This window comes from Galeopterus variegatus, unplaced genomic scaffold (assembly GCF_000696425.1).
Source record: "Galeopterus variegatus unplaced genomic scaffold, G_variegatus-3.0.2 Scaffold166, whole genome shotgun sequence".
NCBI classification, from domain to species: Eukaryota; Metazoa; Chordata; class Mammalia; order Dermoptera; family Cynocephalidae; genus Galeopterus; species Galeopterus variegatus.
The window spans coordinates 557,863-575,304 of record NW_007726277.1 but is presented as its reverse complement, the minus strand read 5'-3'; the positions used below and the strand labels follow the sequence as shown (position 1 = coordinate 575,304).

Below are 17,442 nucleotides of genomic sequence, written 5' to 3'. Positions count from 1 at the left end.
CCCTCCCTCCCTCCCTCCCTCCCTCCCTCCTCTTCCTCTATCTCCTCTTTCCTGCTTCTGTCATCACATCTCCTTTCTAACTCTAACTTTCCTTTCTTCCTCTTTCACTCATGAGGACCCTGGTGATTACATTGAATCCACCTGGATAATCCAGGATAATCTCCCCATCACAAGATCCTTAACTTCATCACATCTGCAAAATCCCTTTTGCCACGAGAGTTAACATATTCACAGATTCTGGGGATTAGGATGTGAACATATCTGAGGAACCAACATTTTGTCTACCAAAATGCGGAATCTTTTCTTCTCCATATAAGAGGCAATTGGATTGAAAGCATCTCTTCTGGTTTCTGAGGAACTAGGAGAATACTGGCTAGGGAGAGTTGGTAAGGAAGTAAGAACTAATCCTTTTTATTACTGTGAGAGATCTGCTTTTGTTAATGTACGAACCATGGAAATCGGATGAATGGATGGATTTGGGGGAAGGTGACAAATGTACATGCAATAACACATTGCGTTTTGGGGAAACAGGATCCTTTGGGGCAAATGATCATAGGATCATTTCTTAAACTATAGTTTAAGAAATGGAGTCTGATTCCATGTGTTTGTATGCTGGAAGGACGCCACAGTATGGTTTTTGTGCTGTCACAGCATACACGTCACTTGTATTCTTTTGCCCTTCCTGTCCATGTTTTTTAAGAACTGTGAATTAACGCAGGACTGGGAGGTGCACTTGTGCTTGCATTTTATTTTCCATCTATCTCTCCGTTTTATGATATTCAAATGAGAAATAAGAATATATAAAACTCAAATTGATTTCAAATTTGACTTGGCAGCTGTATTCTGGATGCTTAAAAAGATGAATTTTATTATTAGCTGGGGGATATGCAAATAAGAAGAATTATAGAAAAACTTATTTGTGTTAAAGGCTCTGAGCCTATGATATGTGCATTGGTATGATATCCTGCACACGAAACCGAACTGGGTTATAGATCAGATATTTAGGTTTGATAAAATTTAGTCCATCATTTCTCCCAATTTAGTTCTAAATCAATTGTCTAGGTACTAAATAGCTGACGTCTTAATAATGCATCCAGTATAAAACAGCGTGGCTGTTGTTGTGCCACCGAAAGTGTGCTTGCCTTCTTGAAGACTGTATCTGTGATTGCTCCAGCTTTGCAGGCTTCCACATGACTCACGAGCACATTCTGCCTGGTTCTTAGGACTAAATAAAGGCTTCTTGAGTCTATTTTAGCAAATTTCAGAGAAAAATAATTAAATTCTAGTTTTTCTGCTAAACAGTTTATATTACAAATAAACCTTAAAATTTCTTTTGAGTCATAATTACGCACTGGATTAGCCACCTAGAAGTATTTTTCATATTCTTATTATATGCAGTATGAATGAGTTCACAACAGAAAAGGGTATCTCTTTGTTGTTTGATTTTTTTTTCTTTGTTTGTTTACTAGGTAAGGTGATTTTCTTTGTTCTTTGAATACCTGAAGTTCTTGAGAGGTAGCATAGAAATGTGGTTAAGTCAAGGAACCCAGAGCCAGGCTGCCTAGCTTCCCTTCCCAACTCTGAAACTCACCAGCCACCTGACCTGGAGCAAGTTTTATAATCTTCTCCATCTCTGTTTCCTTATCTGTAAAATGGAGATAAAAATCAAAAATAGTCTCTACCTCATAGTGTGATTGAGATCATTGTGGATTAATGTCTGACACATAGAAAGCACTTTATACATATCTGCTATTAGTTTTTCACTTGTGAATCATTCTTTCAAGTTCTTTATTTGGATTTCAATAATAACAGCTTTTTTTAATTGAAAATTAACACTTAAGACTATTTATTATGATTGTCCCCTTCCAGTTTTCCTTTTCCCTTATCAATTTTCCTTAAAAAATTTTCACTTTGAATTTTTTACGCTTAGAAAACACAACCAAAATCATTTTATAAACTACTTATATTTCTTGAAAGATTTTCATCATTTAAAAAAATATTTAACTCTGTAGCCCATCTGGTACTCCATTTGCAATATGCTGTGAGCTGAGAATCTCTGAATGTTTCCTCAAAATTATTACCCAATTTTCCCAGCACGATTTGTTGGTAATGCTGCAGTTTTATCCCCTTTCCTCTTCTTTATCTCAAAAATATTTACATAGCCAACCTCTTCCTGATTCAGTGCAGATGTTTTTCACTTTTCAGGATGCCTTTCCTGACGCCTGCTTCACATACTCAGGTGGATTATGTCCTCCTTATAGACTCTCGACTCACCTGGTACAAAAGCTCTGTAGGATAGTGAATGTGTTTTATGCTTTTTGTATGCAATCAATATTTATTTAATATTAAATTATATATTAAGTATATTAAATTAAACCTATTAAAATATTAAAATATATTTAAAATAAACCTCATTAATTATTTAATTCAAATGATTTATTTTGGGAATTGTAACTAGCAAAGATGGACAGAAATATGGTAGAGCCACCCATAGCTATTATGTTCCTGTAACATTCTCCTTTTTCTTTTTACTGATGGTCTTTTTATGTTTCTGTACTGTGCTAATCAGCATGTAGTGGTCTAAAATTATTACAGCTTCATAGTGGGGTGGTATCTTTTATTTACAGAATTTCCCTCCATCTCATTTAATATAGTTTGTTTTCAAAGATATTTTGCTATATTTTAGGATATTTTATGATGACTTTTCCTCATCTATATTTGCATCGTAATTCTTTTCCATACATATATATATATATTAATTCTGTGTTTTGTTTTAGGTTTATTTCTTCTGCATGGCATATGATTGGATTTATTTGCCTTTGTCTTTCAATGTGGAGTTTCACCTATGATTATTTTTATAACTAATACATTTGTTTTTATGTCTGCCTTCTTGCTAAGGTATTATATTTTAAGGACCTTTGTTTTCTTTTTGGATATCTTGTTACTACAACGGTGCTTCAACAAGTTAATGGAAAAATAGAATTAAAAGACAATACAAATTTTTCCATGAACATTTTGAAGTGCTCTCACATATGGCCTGTGTTTAACATTTTGTTGGCTTCTCACATGGTTATCAACTTGGATTCAACTCTGCTTCACAAAACGAAAATTTTAGTAACCAGTTCCCTCTTAGTGTTTGGTGTTGTAAAGAAAATACCTAAGGACGTCTGAACTTTGTTTCTTCATCGCAGAAACTCTTCATGTCTCTTAATGAAATAAAGAATTTAAAGTATTTTCCACTTCGTTCTATAGACTTTTCTATAGTCCATATTGGTCAGGCAAAAGGGACAGGAAATGAAGTGATACACAAATTTAAACAATATTTGAGGGCCGGCCCGGTGGCGCACTGGATAGTGCGCCGCTTGGGAAGCGCGGCGGCGCTCCCACCCGAGGGTTCGGATCCCACATACAGACCAGTTCCCGCTCGCTGGCTGAGCGAGGCGCGGGAGCGGCACCGAGGGTTGCAATCCCGTTGCCGGTCCCGGTCCGGTACGGGGGCGACACTGAGGGTTGCGATCCGTTGCCGGACACGGAAAAAGACAAAAAAAAAAAAAAAAAACAATATTTGAGTAGGCCAGTTTTAAAGCACTTAGTATTTAATATGTAGCTTTCATCTAGTAGCATCAATTGTGCTGTTATACAGTCTTCCTTTTCATAATACTTTATCCACAACTATAGTTTGGGAATGTGCCTCCAATATTTTGAAGCTAATAAGAACTATTTGCATTTAGAAAATGTGTTGAGATGAAATCTGGCTTTAGAAAAAAGATAGTGACAAAGCACTTGGCCTTGTGAACCCTACCCCATTAGGTATCTTCTGCATAAACATTTTTCAGGCTCTGACAATTTTTGAACAACACACTGACCCTAGCTACCTTATCTCTATGTATCAAGCCATTGACCTTTATTTCCAAAGTGTTACTCCATGAAGGTCTTAGGATCATATTTATAACTTATTTCAGATTTTTAGATAATTGTCTAATGGGAAATGAGGATAGATTTGTCACTTTTTAATGTTGTTAAGAACATAGCATTTTTAAAAACCACTGAATTCCAAATTTGAAATTTCCTGAACAGCTGCTTCAGGATGGTTCATAACAAATGTATCAATGATGCTTGTGAAATATCTCTTGATATTAATCTGTGCATTTTTGTAAGAATTCTTTCTCTGATAATAGAAATTGTGAAATTAGGTTAGGAGAAAATTCCAAGATATATTAATTACATTAGTTATTCCTCATTGTTATCTGTCTCTGACTTCTTAAAGCTCTTATTTTATCACCTCCAAGGAAAGAGAGGGGACTACGCAATCCCTCTGGTGACTGACTGCAGACATGTGAATAATTGGTCAAGAAGGGGAGAATATTCTGCCTTGTAAATATTATACCACTGTGCTTTTTAAAAATGCTTTAAACAGGAACTCTCCATAGAAAGTAAAATTCAGGAAGGCACAATGAATTTCTTTAACCTTGGCAACTTTTACTCGTTAATTGATTTTAGTTAGTTTATATTTAAAACCTGTAGAAGAAAAACCTATGTCTGGGTCTTGAGAAAATAAATCTCTAGTCATACAATCTCTACCAATTTAAGAAAGTAGTAATGGACTTAAGTTGGATCTTTATGTGGTATATAGCTTTTTATATTACAAAAATTATAATGCAAATCTTTTCCCTAAGAACTTCAGAACCCTTATAAAAGACATTCTTATCCTGCATATATAAAAGTTGTTATGATAACAGATTGTATATTTTAGTGCTTTATTTTCTTTCAAAGTGCTTCTCTATATGCCATTTCTGCTTTATGGTATTTATTTTATTACACAAAGAATTAATATTTTGAATAGACTGGAAATTATTTTCTTACAAAAGAATAAATGGGAGATTTCTATATTTAGGGTGCGATGGATTCTAAGCCCAGCTATGCCATTAACTCTGGAGATCTGGGAGAACGCACTACACTTCTTGAGATTTTTGTTTACTCCTCTGCACAATGAATTACCTCTAAACCTCAGGAACGAGAAACTTCTAACAAAATGATCTTGTGATATTAATATTTATAATGCATTCTAACAGAAATAGCAATCTGGAAATGTTATTTTTCATTCCTCTTTTTTGCACAGCCCTTCAGTCTTTTAGCTGGTTCTTACCTTGTCTGATTTGCATACTTAACTGTTTCATCATTCCCTATTTTTCCACAGGTATTGTATGACAATAAGTATTTTTATTTGTTTTTCTTAATCTCATTCTCTTTAAAAGATACCCTAAACTCGTTGTGTATTGCTCTCCAACCTCAACTGCACCCAAGTCTTTTGAAATAGGGCATTATGAAGTCAGGTACCTCCAACTCCTCTCTTTTCCCAACCCATCCATAAGGAAGGGGCTCTCTCGTCAACCCTACAAATACACATCAGGTGTTATCAGCACCAAGATAGGAGCTGATAGGGGCACTGCATTATAGTACACTGGGCATGTTACATAAAATATGTTTTACAATATTATTAAAATATATGAAAATGTTTATTTAAATAAAAAGTATGTATGGAAAACCAAATGCTCAGGGAGGGAGTCAAAAGGCAAATGATTTTATTTTTCTCTGGACCCCAGAAGTTGTATTCTCAACCGCTGGTGTGTACATAAACCTTGAAGGCACTAGTAGAAGAAGTATACGGTTCAATAAGATGGTTCAGTGTGGGGGCTGAGAGCTGAGGCAGGAGAAAGAGGGGGAACAGGAAAAAGGGGGAACGGCTTGGGTATCTGTTGCCTGGGGTTCTTTGGACCTTGGTTCACAGTATTAAATCAAACCAAACCAAATAATAAAGTACATTGAAGAGCTCTACCCTGCGAGTTCCAGAAACTACCAGCCCAAAGAATGAAAAGGAAGGAACGGGGTACATGAATGACTAATAAATTTACATATAAACACACGCACATATATCATGCACTGTTTGGTCCCAGCAAGAGCCCTGGAAATGATTTTGGAATCAATACTACCTAAGAGTGAACAGTAAACCAAAAAGCAGAGTAATAACATAGCAAAGGGCACTAGATTAAATAAGAGAAATAAGAAAAACTACTTTTGAGACCACCTCTGGCATATATAACGTCAAGAACCATGGAGAATCACATAACCGTGGAGGGTCCTTACATTCCTTTCACATAAGGAAATACTTAGGCTTATGTTTTCTTCTCGAAGATCCTTCTGTTTCTGACAACTGTTAACCTGCGATCAGGCAATCAGTCTTTTGCTCTGTTTTCAGATATGTAATTCTTACTACCCTGCATTTTTGTCAGGTAGATGGCTTAAATGGGAAAATATTAGATTCTCTAAAATGGGTGACTGAAGCTGTTTCTAACGATACTATTATTTCTTTCTTATGTACCACATACCTCTATGAATAAAAGAAAAAAACAACAACACAGTCTATAATTCCCATCATTTTTGCAAATTTTGCCTAGATTTATCTCCTTGAGGGTTAGGGTTGAGGAGAGGAGAGCAATTTTTAAACTTGCTAAAGATTTAGTCAAACTGTATTCAAATCTGCCACTTATTAATTGTGTGATCCTGGGAAATTTTTTAACAGCTATGAATCTCTGTTTTTTCACATATAAATTTTAGAAAATAATAACACCTGCCTCAAAGGTTGTTAGAGAAATAAATGAGATAACACTCTTATAGCATTTAGCATAAATTTAATACATTGTCAGTGCTTGAGGAATGTCAATTATTAACATTATAGTAATAAATATCTATTTTGCGTCAGAATAATTGAAGGAGTAAGAAGGGGGAACAATTTTTTTTTACATTTATATAAGCATATGCTCCTATACAGGCATTTAGTAACTTTGCTTGAAAGCTTGAAGAAAAGAGGGCGACCATGAAACAATGAAAATATTGTGAAATGTTCTGGTCTGTTTTAAGAAACCAAATATTTTAAATGTCTTCACTGTTCATAAGATGATGCTGTTTTCTTGTCAAAGCCTGACACATATCTGAGCATGTAACATGTGTTTTCAGTGACTGTTGGCCCTCATAGGCCTGCGAGTGAACTTGCAGAAGACAGTGCTGCTGGGAGCAAGGGAGTGTCAGACCTCCAGGAGGTGGTGTCCCTGAAGGAGCGGATGGCGAAGTACCAGGAAGCCGTTTCCAGGGGTGACTGCCGCAGCTTCTCTGCTAATGTAAGCTGCTTCTAATGGCTTTGCATTAGGCAATGTGCTTGCTGTCTATCTAAGCTCTCTCCTTACATTTGGAACACAAGAATACTACTGAGCAGTGGGATAAAGTACAAAGAGCACCAAAATAGTGTCAATCAAATTCAGACGATCTGAACTTAGGTTTCAGCCACGATACTCATTAATTGCATGAACTTGAACTACTGTCTTAACCCGTCTCTGAGTTTCAGTTTCCCTAACTGGAAAATGGGAATGATCATTTACCACACAGGGTCTCGGTGAGGAATCAAAGAGATAATTTATGTGTAAGCCATAAGGCACGGTTTGAAAGTGTTATTACTCTTATTGTCATCACTTAACCCATAGCTATTCTCCTCAGGAAGGTTCGAATTAATTTCAAATTTTAATAATGTAGGTTTGCATGCTGCCCTCCTCGGTCTTATATATGGTTCATTTAAATTCACTGGCAGTATAATTTCTTTTGCTTTTCTCATTTCTCTGTATGCACTAAATCCATTAGGAGAGGCTTAATCAACATAGAAATGAGAGAGATTAGCAATGTAGGCATTCTGCTAAACCAATTATGATTATAGGAAACTGCAGGATTCAGTAAGACCACCAATTTTTAGAGCCAACGCATAATAAAGTCATACTCAAAAGAATTTGTGGGGTTCCATATTATGTGGCGTTCAGCTTAATGAAATATAAGAATATTCTTTTATAATTATAATCTCCAAATTAGCCAAGTTGTTTGAGAGAGAGAGAGAGATTAGCCAAAAAGAGTGGTATTTTAAAATAGCTACTCTTAACATACAAAGTATTTAGAGACAAGGCTTACTGTGCCAAACTCTTAGGAATATTGTAATTCTAGATAACATTTAAGTTTTTACATAGTCATTAAAATACATTCTAGACACAGCGTAAATTTAGAATGAATGCACAGAAGTGACAGAAGTCCCTAGATCACTTCCAAAACAAATAGTAGCACTACAGTGCCTCCTGCCAGTCTTCTTAGCTAGCACCCCCTGCTGGATCCTTAATGAACTTTACTACAAGTGAGTGTTCTAAATTGGAGAAATGATTCTTGGGGAACAACTGATTTTGAAAATTCCTAGTTAAAGACTGGTTATTTAGCAACAATCATTTATTTAGGAAGACTTCTATCTTTCCAAGAACTAGCAGAATATACCAGAAAACAAATTGGTATCAGAGCATGATTTGTATTTATAATGTGCTAAAAAGAAAATGTTTAAATTGGGCACACAGGGAAACTAAATTATCTCATTATTTAAGACAAAAATAAAAAATTTTAATGCTAATCTGAAAATACTATACATATAAGGAATTTAAATAATCCTTATCTTTCCTGCCCATTTTACCAGTAAGAAAACTGAGGAAAGTGAATTATAGGAAACTATACAATTAAGTAGTGAGGAAGCCAAGCTACATTACTAGTCTCTTGACTCCAGTACTCTTTCAATTGGATTCAACTTCTTTCTCTCATACAAAAAAAAAGTATTTTGGCCCCCAAAATACCCTACTATTTGGTTTGGCCTTAAGCAAATATTGTGGGGGGGAAAAAGGACATGTATTATCTCAGCAGAATCTAGGTAAATATCTAAAGCAAAGAAAAATAATTTGCCTTGTTTGGTAAGTTGCATCAAATGCTTGTTTCCAAATATCATGGAAACTGTGACTAAATCTTTGTCTATACAATTAGCCCAAATACCATAAGTGCAAAATCTGGAAGTCAGGGAGGTGGACCAAAACTGAATCCACTATATTTCAGTCATACTTAGATAGCTAACAATGATCAGCTTCTATTTGTCTTGAACTCAGTCACATGGAATTTGGTTGGGCTTAAATGAATGTCACGCCCAGAAGCCCCCTTGAAGACAACGGGAAAGTAACGTTTGTTGAGCAACAGATATTAAAATGCCAAATTCTGCACTGTGCAATTTTATTTTCTTTATTTTTTTTAACACTCACAATAAATCTGTGAGAACCATATTACTATGTCTAGTTTATAAGAAAAAAAACTGAGGTTCAGGAATTCTAGCCTAAGATTTTGTCAGGACTGGGATTAGAAACACTCTTCAACTCCCAAAATTATGTTATTTTTATTATACCTTATAACCAAAAGACAGTTCTTTGTAAAGGAAATTAATGACTGTGTAATATATTTACTTAGGTTTAAGTGTTAGGTATTTAAATTCACTTCTTATTATCGGCATACCCATTAGATTCCAAATTTTATTTCCAAGCCAAAGGATAAGAAACAGAATAATAACAAACATAAAAAGGTTCAATGCAAAGCAATCTCAGCTATGTGGTCCTTTGTAATAACATGGATTAGCAGGTAATTTAGAACATGGCGCTAAACCAGGCAAAGTCACGAGTGATGCCCATCTAAGCAAGGAAGCATGCCTCCAGCATAAGCCACAGACAGCTTCTTGAGCAAGTCCTGCCAGCTCACGTGTGTACACCTTCATCTACAAGCTGAGCTGAAAGTGGAAACCTTATCACCACCACTAAACCACATACTACGGATTTGTTTCACTGACGTGGGTGAGCAGCTGCCCCAATGTAATAGCAGTAACAGGGTTAGTCAGTACTTCCATTAAAAATAATCAATTGTATGCATTTTTGCATGTGTAACGTGGTCTGATTCCAAAGCATAACACTGAAGGAAAGTGTATTAGTCAGGGTTCTCCAGAGAGACAGAACCAATAGAATATGTATATAAGTATATGAGAGGAGATTTATTAGGGGAATTGGCTTACACAATTGTAAAGACTGAAGAGTCCTACAATAGGCTGTCTGCAAACTGGATGCCAGTAGGATGGCTTGGTCCAATTCCAAAACTCTCAAAACCAGGGAAGCCAATAGTGCCACTGGTATAAGTCCTGGAACCAAAAAGCTGAAGAGTCTCAAGCTCTGATGTCCATGGACAAGAGAGCAGAGTGTATCCCAGCTCCAGCAGATAGAGAGCAATTCACCTTTTGCTCAGTTTTTCTGGGTCCGCGGCAGATTGGATGGTTCCTGCCCATATTGAAGGCAGATCTTTTCCACCCAGTCCACTCAGGTCCACATGCTAATCTCTTCTGGAAGCACCGCAGGGACACCTAAAATGATAGCTTTACCAGGTTTCTAGGGATTCCTTAATCTAATCAAGTTGATGCCTAGAATTAATCATCACAGAAAAGAATGGGTATATCTGTTTTTTAATCCATTTAGTAGATAAGAGGCAACCTGTCCAGCATAGGAACTGATATTTTTGTAAAAATGCACTTACTAAGAGAGTATCCAGTCATTAGCATAATTACTGAGGCTTACGACTATTTTGCACATGATTTGGACATTGTAGTTGTTTGAAACAGTGAGGTTTTCTTAACAATAATTATCTTAATTCTTTAATATTTTATGTATTATCTATATATGATCTATCCAGGAAGGTTATTTATGTAAATTAAATGGCAGAAGGGGTAAAAAAAATATTGTGGACTTAATTCCAATTTTTTATTCTGTTTTAAATTTCGAAAGGGATGCCATATTTTCTCATGACCTCAACATGTAACAGTAGTTAATCAGGATTTACACTTAAGTTTTGTTGCAAATTTGATAGAATATATATCAAGTACATAGAAGTATACAATCTTATATTTTCTTCCCATAGAGCCAGTGTGCATATTCTGAAATATCTGATAGACTACAGAAGTGGGAAAATGTTATTAACTTGGTAAAGTGACCACTTGGGTATTTGCTAGTAATTCAGGTAATTCTAAATATTAGTTCAATCTCCAATATTCTGGAGTATAAGAAACCAAAACCCAAAGATAGTTGTCATGTTTTTAGAACCTTTTTGAGAAATTGCCTATTTGTGTAAAGATTCCAGGACCCCAGGAGTCCACAGTCCATGGTACAGGAACCTCAGCTTACTTTTCCCCAGGCCTCCACTTACTTTTGAGGTCTTAAGGCTTCCAGGGTTATGTGAGGACTGGACCAGACCTCAGGAGACCTGCTCTGGTTTGAAGTGTCGCTGAGTCTCTTCCCAGAAGCAAGCAGACCTGGATGCTTCCTGGAGCAGGGAGACCTGGCATGAGTCCTATTTGCTTGACAGCTGTCATCCTATCTGGGCTTTATTGCCTGCTGGGAGTGTGCTGAGTAATCAAAACCCAAGCTCCTAAGCTACTTCTGCACTTCCCGAGGGGGCACAAGATCTGTTGGGACTCCTCCAGTGCTTTTTAAGTTGCTTCCAGTAATATGGATTGAAATCAGTTTTCTCATCTATAAAATGAGAAAGATAGACTAGAACCCTTCTAACGTTAAAGCCCCCCAATTCTGACTTGCCAGTGCTCAGAGCTGAGGTCTGTGGTGTGCCAATCCTGGAGTAGTGAAGCTGCTGTCCTGCCTGTTCTTTGAGACCAGTGATTAAGGCAGCAGATGTTAATTCAAATTCCAACACCAACACTCACGTCATAGCTGTGAGAATGTAACAAGCTGTCTTACTTCTCTGAACCTCAACTGCCTTATTTTAAAATGTGGATAATAGGTCTCCATATCTTACAGAATATGGAGAAGCATTAAGTGACAGAATATATATGAATACATACAAAGTCACCTGGCACTATGCCTTAAGTAGCTGTTATTACTGATACTAATATTTTTACATAAAGGACATTCTGAAACTCTTTATTTTGTTCATCCTTAACAATTTAAATAAATTTTGGAGTGAATTAAAATGATATTAATTATTATTTTTAAGAATATATTGCCTATATAGATATTTTGAGATTTTAATGACAATCTTATTGTGGGTTAAAATTGAATCCATTATTCTAATATCTACTAGTCTGTGTATTATTAGGGAAATACATTCTAATAGGTCTAATCTCCAGACATCAAAATTTATCTGAAAATTAACTCAATATTTTGAAAATTCTTCTGACTTTATATCAAAAGGCTAATAAAGGAAAAAACAACATGGAAAGACTGTTTCTATTAAGGTTTTCAGTTAAGGCCTTCTGAAGTAATTGTGTGTGTTAATATCTTTTTAATATACTGCCCATCAGTAATTGTCAACTATTAAAACAGCTTGAGGATCTCATCCAATGCAGATGTAAAGCTGAATTTTCCTTTTTCTTAAATCATCTTAGATAATGGAGGAATCAGAAATGTGCACAGTGCCTGGTGGTTTGGCCAAAGTGAAGAAACAATTTGAAAAGGATGAAATTGCTTCTTCTCGTAATACCTTTTCTCAGTACCAAAACCAACACCAGAACAGATCCGAACAGGTAATACTACAATGAGTGATAGATAAACCATGTATGGTTGAAATGCTCTTCATTTCGGTGCCAATTTAGAAATTCCCTTCTTTAGTGATACATTTATTTTTATTACTCATTAATAAAGTTATAATTTTTAAATGTTTTAGAAAAATAATCTTTAAAGCTCATTGATGTATTGATTTACTTACTTGGAGCATTTTTCCACATTCCTAGAGAACCATGTTGGAATATTCTCTCAATTTCTAATGTTTCAGACATAAATAAAAATTAAGTAGTCTAGGTTAGTCAACAGGTAAATAGACATGTTGAGAGCAATGTTTATACTGAATTCCCATTTCTACATTATAATTCATGATAAACTATTTGATGGTTGTTTGCAGAGATTAAATTTGAATCATTATTCAGCCATTTATTGTGGGGAGTTTTCTATTTTCTTTGAAGTCATCAAAATTGAGTAGTAGAACTCAGATGTTATATCAAACTGCATAATGCAACTTCTACATGTTATCTTATATAGTCCCCCCCCATTTTATTACTACATTATCATATATCACCAAATATTGTCTTAGTATATAATGATATTTGAATGTGAGAATCTAAGTAATACTCATCGAACTGAGCTTGGCACTTTGAAAAATAGTAATTGCACTCTAAACAGCTGTACTTAGGCCCATGTTTTCCATGAGGGAAGAAGTAACTGGGGTATTTCTGAAATGTTATAGTGAGAAATAAAAGTGGATATGTTTTATTTTTTTAAATCCCCAGTATATCTAAAGTTGCCTACATTTTTAAAAATGAAGCAATTGGGTGTTATGTGTGGCAGGGGAGAGGGGGAGTATATCAGGTAGAATGATTAAAAATCTAACATGTAAGGTATTATTTGTTTCCTTTTCCTGCCTTTGCTTGAAAAGTGAAAAATGTACACTATAAGTAGCTTAATAAATTTATGGCAAGATTTCTTTCTAAGGTTGCCTAAAGGAAACATAACATAAATAAGAAATTAAGATTGGACATACTTGTGATCTAATATATAGCTGTTACAACATAGAAGTCTTTGAGTGAATCAAATGTAGATGTGTGTGTATTTACCTGAAATTGGTCAAAAATACAAAAGATTACTATCATTAATAATTTAACGAATTCTACATAGAAGTATCAGTAATTATCTTTACTTTGCAGGGAAGCAGTGCAAAAGAGTGTGGGACTATGAGCTATAGGACTTGTAGATCTGAGTTCACATGCCACCTCTGCACTTACCAAATGAGTGACATAGACCCAGGGCTACATTCAGGGATATGTGACCTGTGCAGTTGCACAGGACTCCATGCTTACAAGGGTCCTGCACTTAGTTTAACACTATGCTGTCTCCATCTTAAAATTCTTAGTAACTCTTGAACAAGGGACCCCACATTTTTATTTTGCACTGAATCTGGCAAATTATGTCGCCAGTACTGCATAAACCAAGTTCATAACCCCCTAAAGCCTCAGTTTCTGATGAATGAGGTGGGGAAACTGATGAGTGATTTGCCTATCTCATGAGGTTATTGTGGAGGTCTAATATGACAAAAAGCAATTTATGTTAAAGTATCTCATTATCCATAAAACTTAGTATCTTAGTTTGTTTTCTATTTTTTTTAAAAAAAATACAAAATTTTTTTCTTTCAGTTCTGGAGGTTGGGAGGTCTAAGATCCAGGGACCACATCTATTGAGGTCCTTCTTGCTGGTGGAGAATCTCTGCCGAGTCCCAAGGTGCATAGGGCATCACGTGGCAAGTGGGCTAAGTGTGCTAGCTCAGGTCTCTCATCCTCTCCTTAAAAAGCCACCAATCACTCCTGTGATAACCCATTAATTCATGAATGAATTCATCCATGTTTTAAGGCAGAGTCTTCATGACCCAATAACCTCTTAAAGTCCCTGCCTTTCAATACTACTATATTGGGGATTAAGTTTCAACATGAGTTTTGGAGAGGACAAATGTTCTTTGTATTAACTAAGACTCTCTAATATTGCAAAAGACATACAACCCAACCAAAAGTGGCTTAAACCAAAAGGAACATTATGGGTTCACAAAAATGCAGTCTTGTGGAAGGGAGGTTTAATGTAAGTTTCAGCAATGTAGCAGAGTTGGCTTGTACCAACTCTCCAATTATTAAATTTAGGGGAATTTTTCAAATGAGGTAACATCATGCCAATGACTTAAAATCAGCCATAGCAAAAATAATTACACCAGGGAAATTGGTAAGTGCAATAAATCAGGGATCTCTTTCTCCTTCCTTCCTTCCTTCCTTCCTTCCTTCCTTCCTTCCTTCTTCCTTCCTTCCTTCCTTTTTCTCCTGCCTTTCCCTTTCTCCTTCCTTCCTTTCTTTTTTTTCTTTCAAGAACTCATTATTAAATATGTATCACATTACCATTGATGTAAGGGCTAAAAGTATGGCCCTAGCATAGCAGTTAAAGGCATAGATACTGGAGCTAGCTCCCTTGGGTCCAAATCCCTGCTCCTTCACTTACTAGCTGTGACATTAAGCTAGTTCCTTAATTTCTCTGTGCTTCAGTTTACTCAAGTATAAAGTCAGGATTATAATAAGAGTAGTATCTACCTCATGGGTTTGTTTAGAGGAATAAATGAGTTAGTATTTGTAAAGTGCTTCAAATAGTGCCTGGCCCATTTTAAGCACTACACAAGGGTTTGTTAATAAATAAAGTATCACCTTAATCAGATTTCTTAACCTCTCAGCCTCATTTCCTCTGGGTTGGTCCCATTCTCACCCAGATTTCACCCAGATAGTAGTAAAAGGGATGCAGAGAAGGAGTGAGAATCCTCTTCCCAGGAAATAGCCTCCCATCATCTATTTGGCTCTGAATGGAACACATATACTCCTTTTGGAACTAACTACTGTAACCGAAGCTTAAACCTCTGTACCTTGTTTACCAGGTGGAAATTCTCAGCTGGGTAGAAACAAAACCAAACAAAAATATATATACATGATAAGCTCCTTGCAAATGTAGTTTATTATTATAAGATGCAGTCCCTGCTCTGTGTATGTGAAATATTAATGTGTGTGAAAGTAAATAAAAACCATGCACTATAAGTCTGAATATCCACATGACTGGAATTGTAGCCACCTCTCTAAACTTCAGTTCCATTATCTGTGTTTAGACATGTTAATAATACCAAGTAATTTCAAGAGGAATGAATAAACCTAAGCCATAATGCAATGCAATATAAATATAATATAAAGGATTCACAGGTAAGAATAAACTAGTAAATGCTATTTATCGAATGCCCACTGTATGTAGAAGTCTGTGGGAAAATAAAAGTAATTTGTATCTTAAAAAAATAAATAACTTTAATTTATAATCCTTATTGGAAATTTGAGATAAATGTCAAATTTGGTGATAGAGAGGAAAATGTAGAAAAATCATTTAAACTTTTAAAGCTATCTGAAAGCATTCTAAAAATCACTTCTGTTAGCAGCAGCAGCTGTGGACAAGATACTTGCTAGTAAAGACAGTTAGTTAATGTTGTCTTTACCTATGTATGATGCTGTCAACTCTGACGGTGCTTTCAATCTGCTTGTTGAAAGTACTTAACATTTATCTCTTTGCTAAGTCTGTCCCTGGCCAAAATATTTATTTTGTTGACATATAGTAATTAATATTAATTTGGAAATCAAATTTAATTAGGGTTAAAAGAAAGAACATTTGTTTTGGATTTATGACAGTATTTAATGTCACATTAGTAATAATTTTATGAAGTATAATAATTTAATCCAATCTGCCTCTTTCCTTCCTACTGTATTAAAGTCAGATGTTTCAGAGTAATTAGCTGACTATTTGGTAACAGTTTGTCTGGGAGATCATCAATTGGCCTAAACAAGTTTTGGAAATTAAGCTATTTCTGAGGTTAAAGATCCCTTCTGTTTGTTTATGGGTCAGAGGACTTGACACCTACTAAAACAGGGGTTTTGAAATAGAAAAAAAAGGGGTAGAAGATATAGAAACATTCACTTATGCCAGATATTTTAAATATAAAATGATGTCCTGGGCCGGCCCGGTGGCGCACTGGATAGTGCGCCGCTTGGGAAGCGCGGCAGCGCTCCCGTCCGAGGGTTCGGATCCCACGTACAGACCGGCTCCCGCTCACTGGCTGAGCGAGGGGCGGGAGCAACACCGAGGCTTGCGATCCGTTGCCGGACACGGAAAAAAGACAAAAAAAAAAAAAAAAATGATGTCCCATTTACATATTCTAGACTTGTCATGCCTGTTTAATAGTTAGCAGCAGTACCACTGCTACCCTGTGGAGTATCCGCATGAAAATAAGAAAAAGGAGCCACACTCCGGGTCCCTGGGGGAGAGGGGAAGGTGGCAGAGCAGGTTCAGCTTCTCAAAAGAATAGGTCAAGGAATCTTTATTAGGTTGCCCTGGTGGTTAATATTGTTTTTATCATCATGCACTTAGATTCTGCTTTTCAAAACAGCCATGACTGCTTGCAGTAGAAGTAAATGAAACCGAACCCTTTTTAAGAAATTATGTCACTCAGAATGTCTCCTGTTGATATTTAGGTTAGAAATATCCTATCAGACTTGTTTTTTTTTTTTTTAAATTTTGTTTTAGGATTGAGTTTTCAGCAAACTATGCCAGTGAAAATCAATAAGTATTTAATGCTAGAAAGTAAAGGACCACTTAAGAGGGATGTTTTTTATCTGCTCACTATAACAGATTCTATTTTGGGAAAAATACTTTTAATAAATTCCATCCTCTCAACCTTAATAGGGTGTCTCAAAATATGCTGGAGCAGATATTAGAATAAATGTGTTATTGGTGTGAAACTGCCATTGCCTCTCTCCTGAGTTCATTTCTAGTAGCCCATCCTATCGTTTCTATCTGTGATTTTTAGGACTTTCTTCTTCTTTTCCTTCTTTTTTCTTATTTAGTGGCTTTATTAAGATATAATTTGCAAACCATTAAATTTGCCCATTTTATG

General features: G+C 35.7%; 1 protein-coding gene across 5 annotated transcripts in view; it reads left to right on the top strand.

The window, feature by feature from the left end:
- Positions 1 to 17,442, top strand: part of XIRP2 (xin actin-binding repeat containing 2) — a 346,249-nt gene that overhangs the window by 285,865 nt on the left and 42,942 nt on the right. For all 5 annotated transcript variants that reach the window (XM_008594722.1, XM_008594712.1, XM_008594732.1 and 2 more), the window contains 2 exons: positions 7,015 to 7,175; positions 12,326 to 12,463. In XM_008594722.1, the coding sequence (XP_008592944.1) occupies positions 7,015 to 7,175; positions 12,326 to 12,463 (299 nt within the window). The remainder of the gene's footprint in view (positions 1 to 7,014; positions 7,176 to 12,325; positions 12,464 to 17,442) is intronic.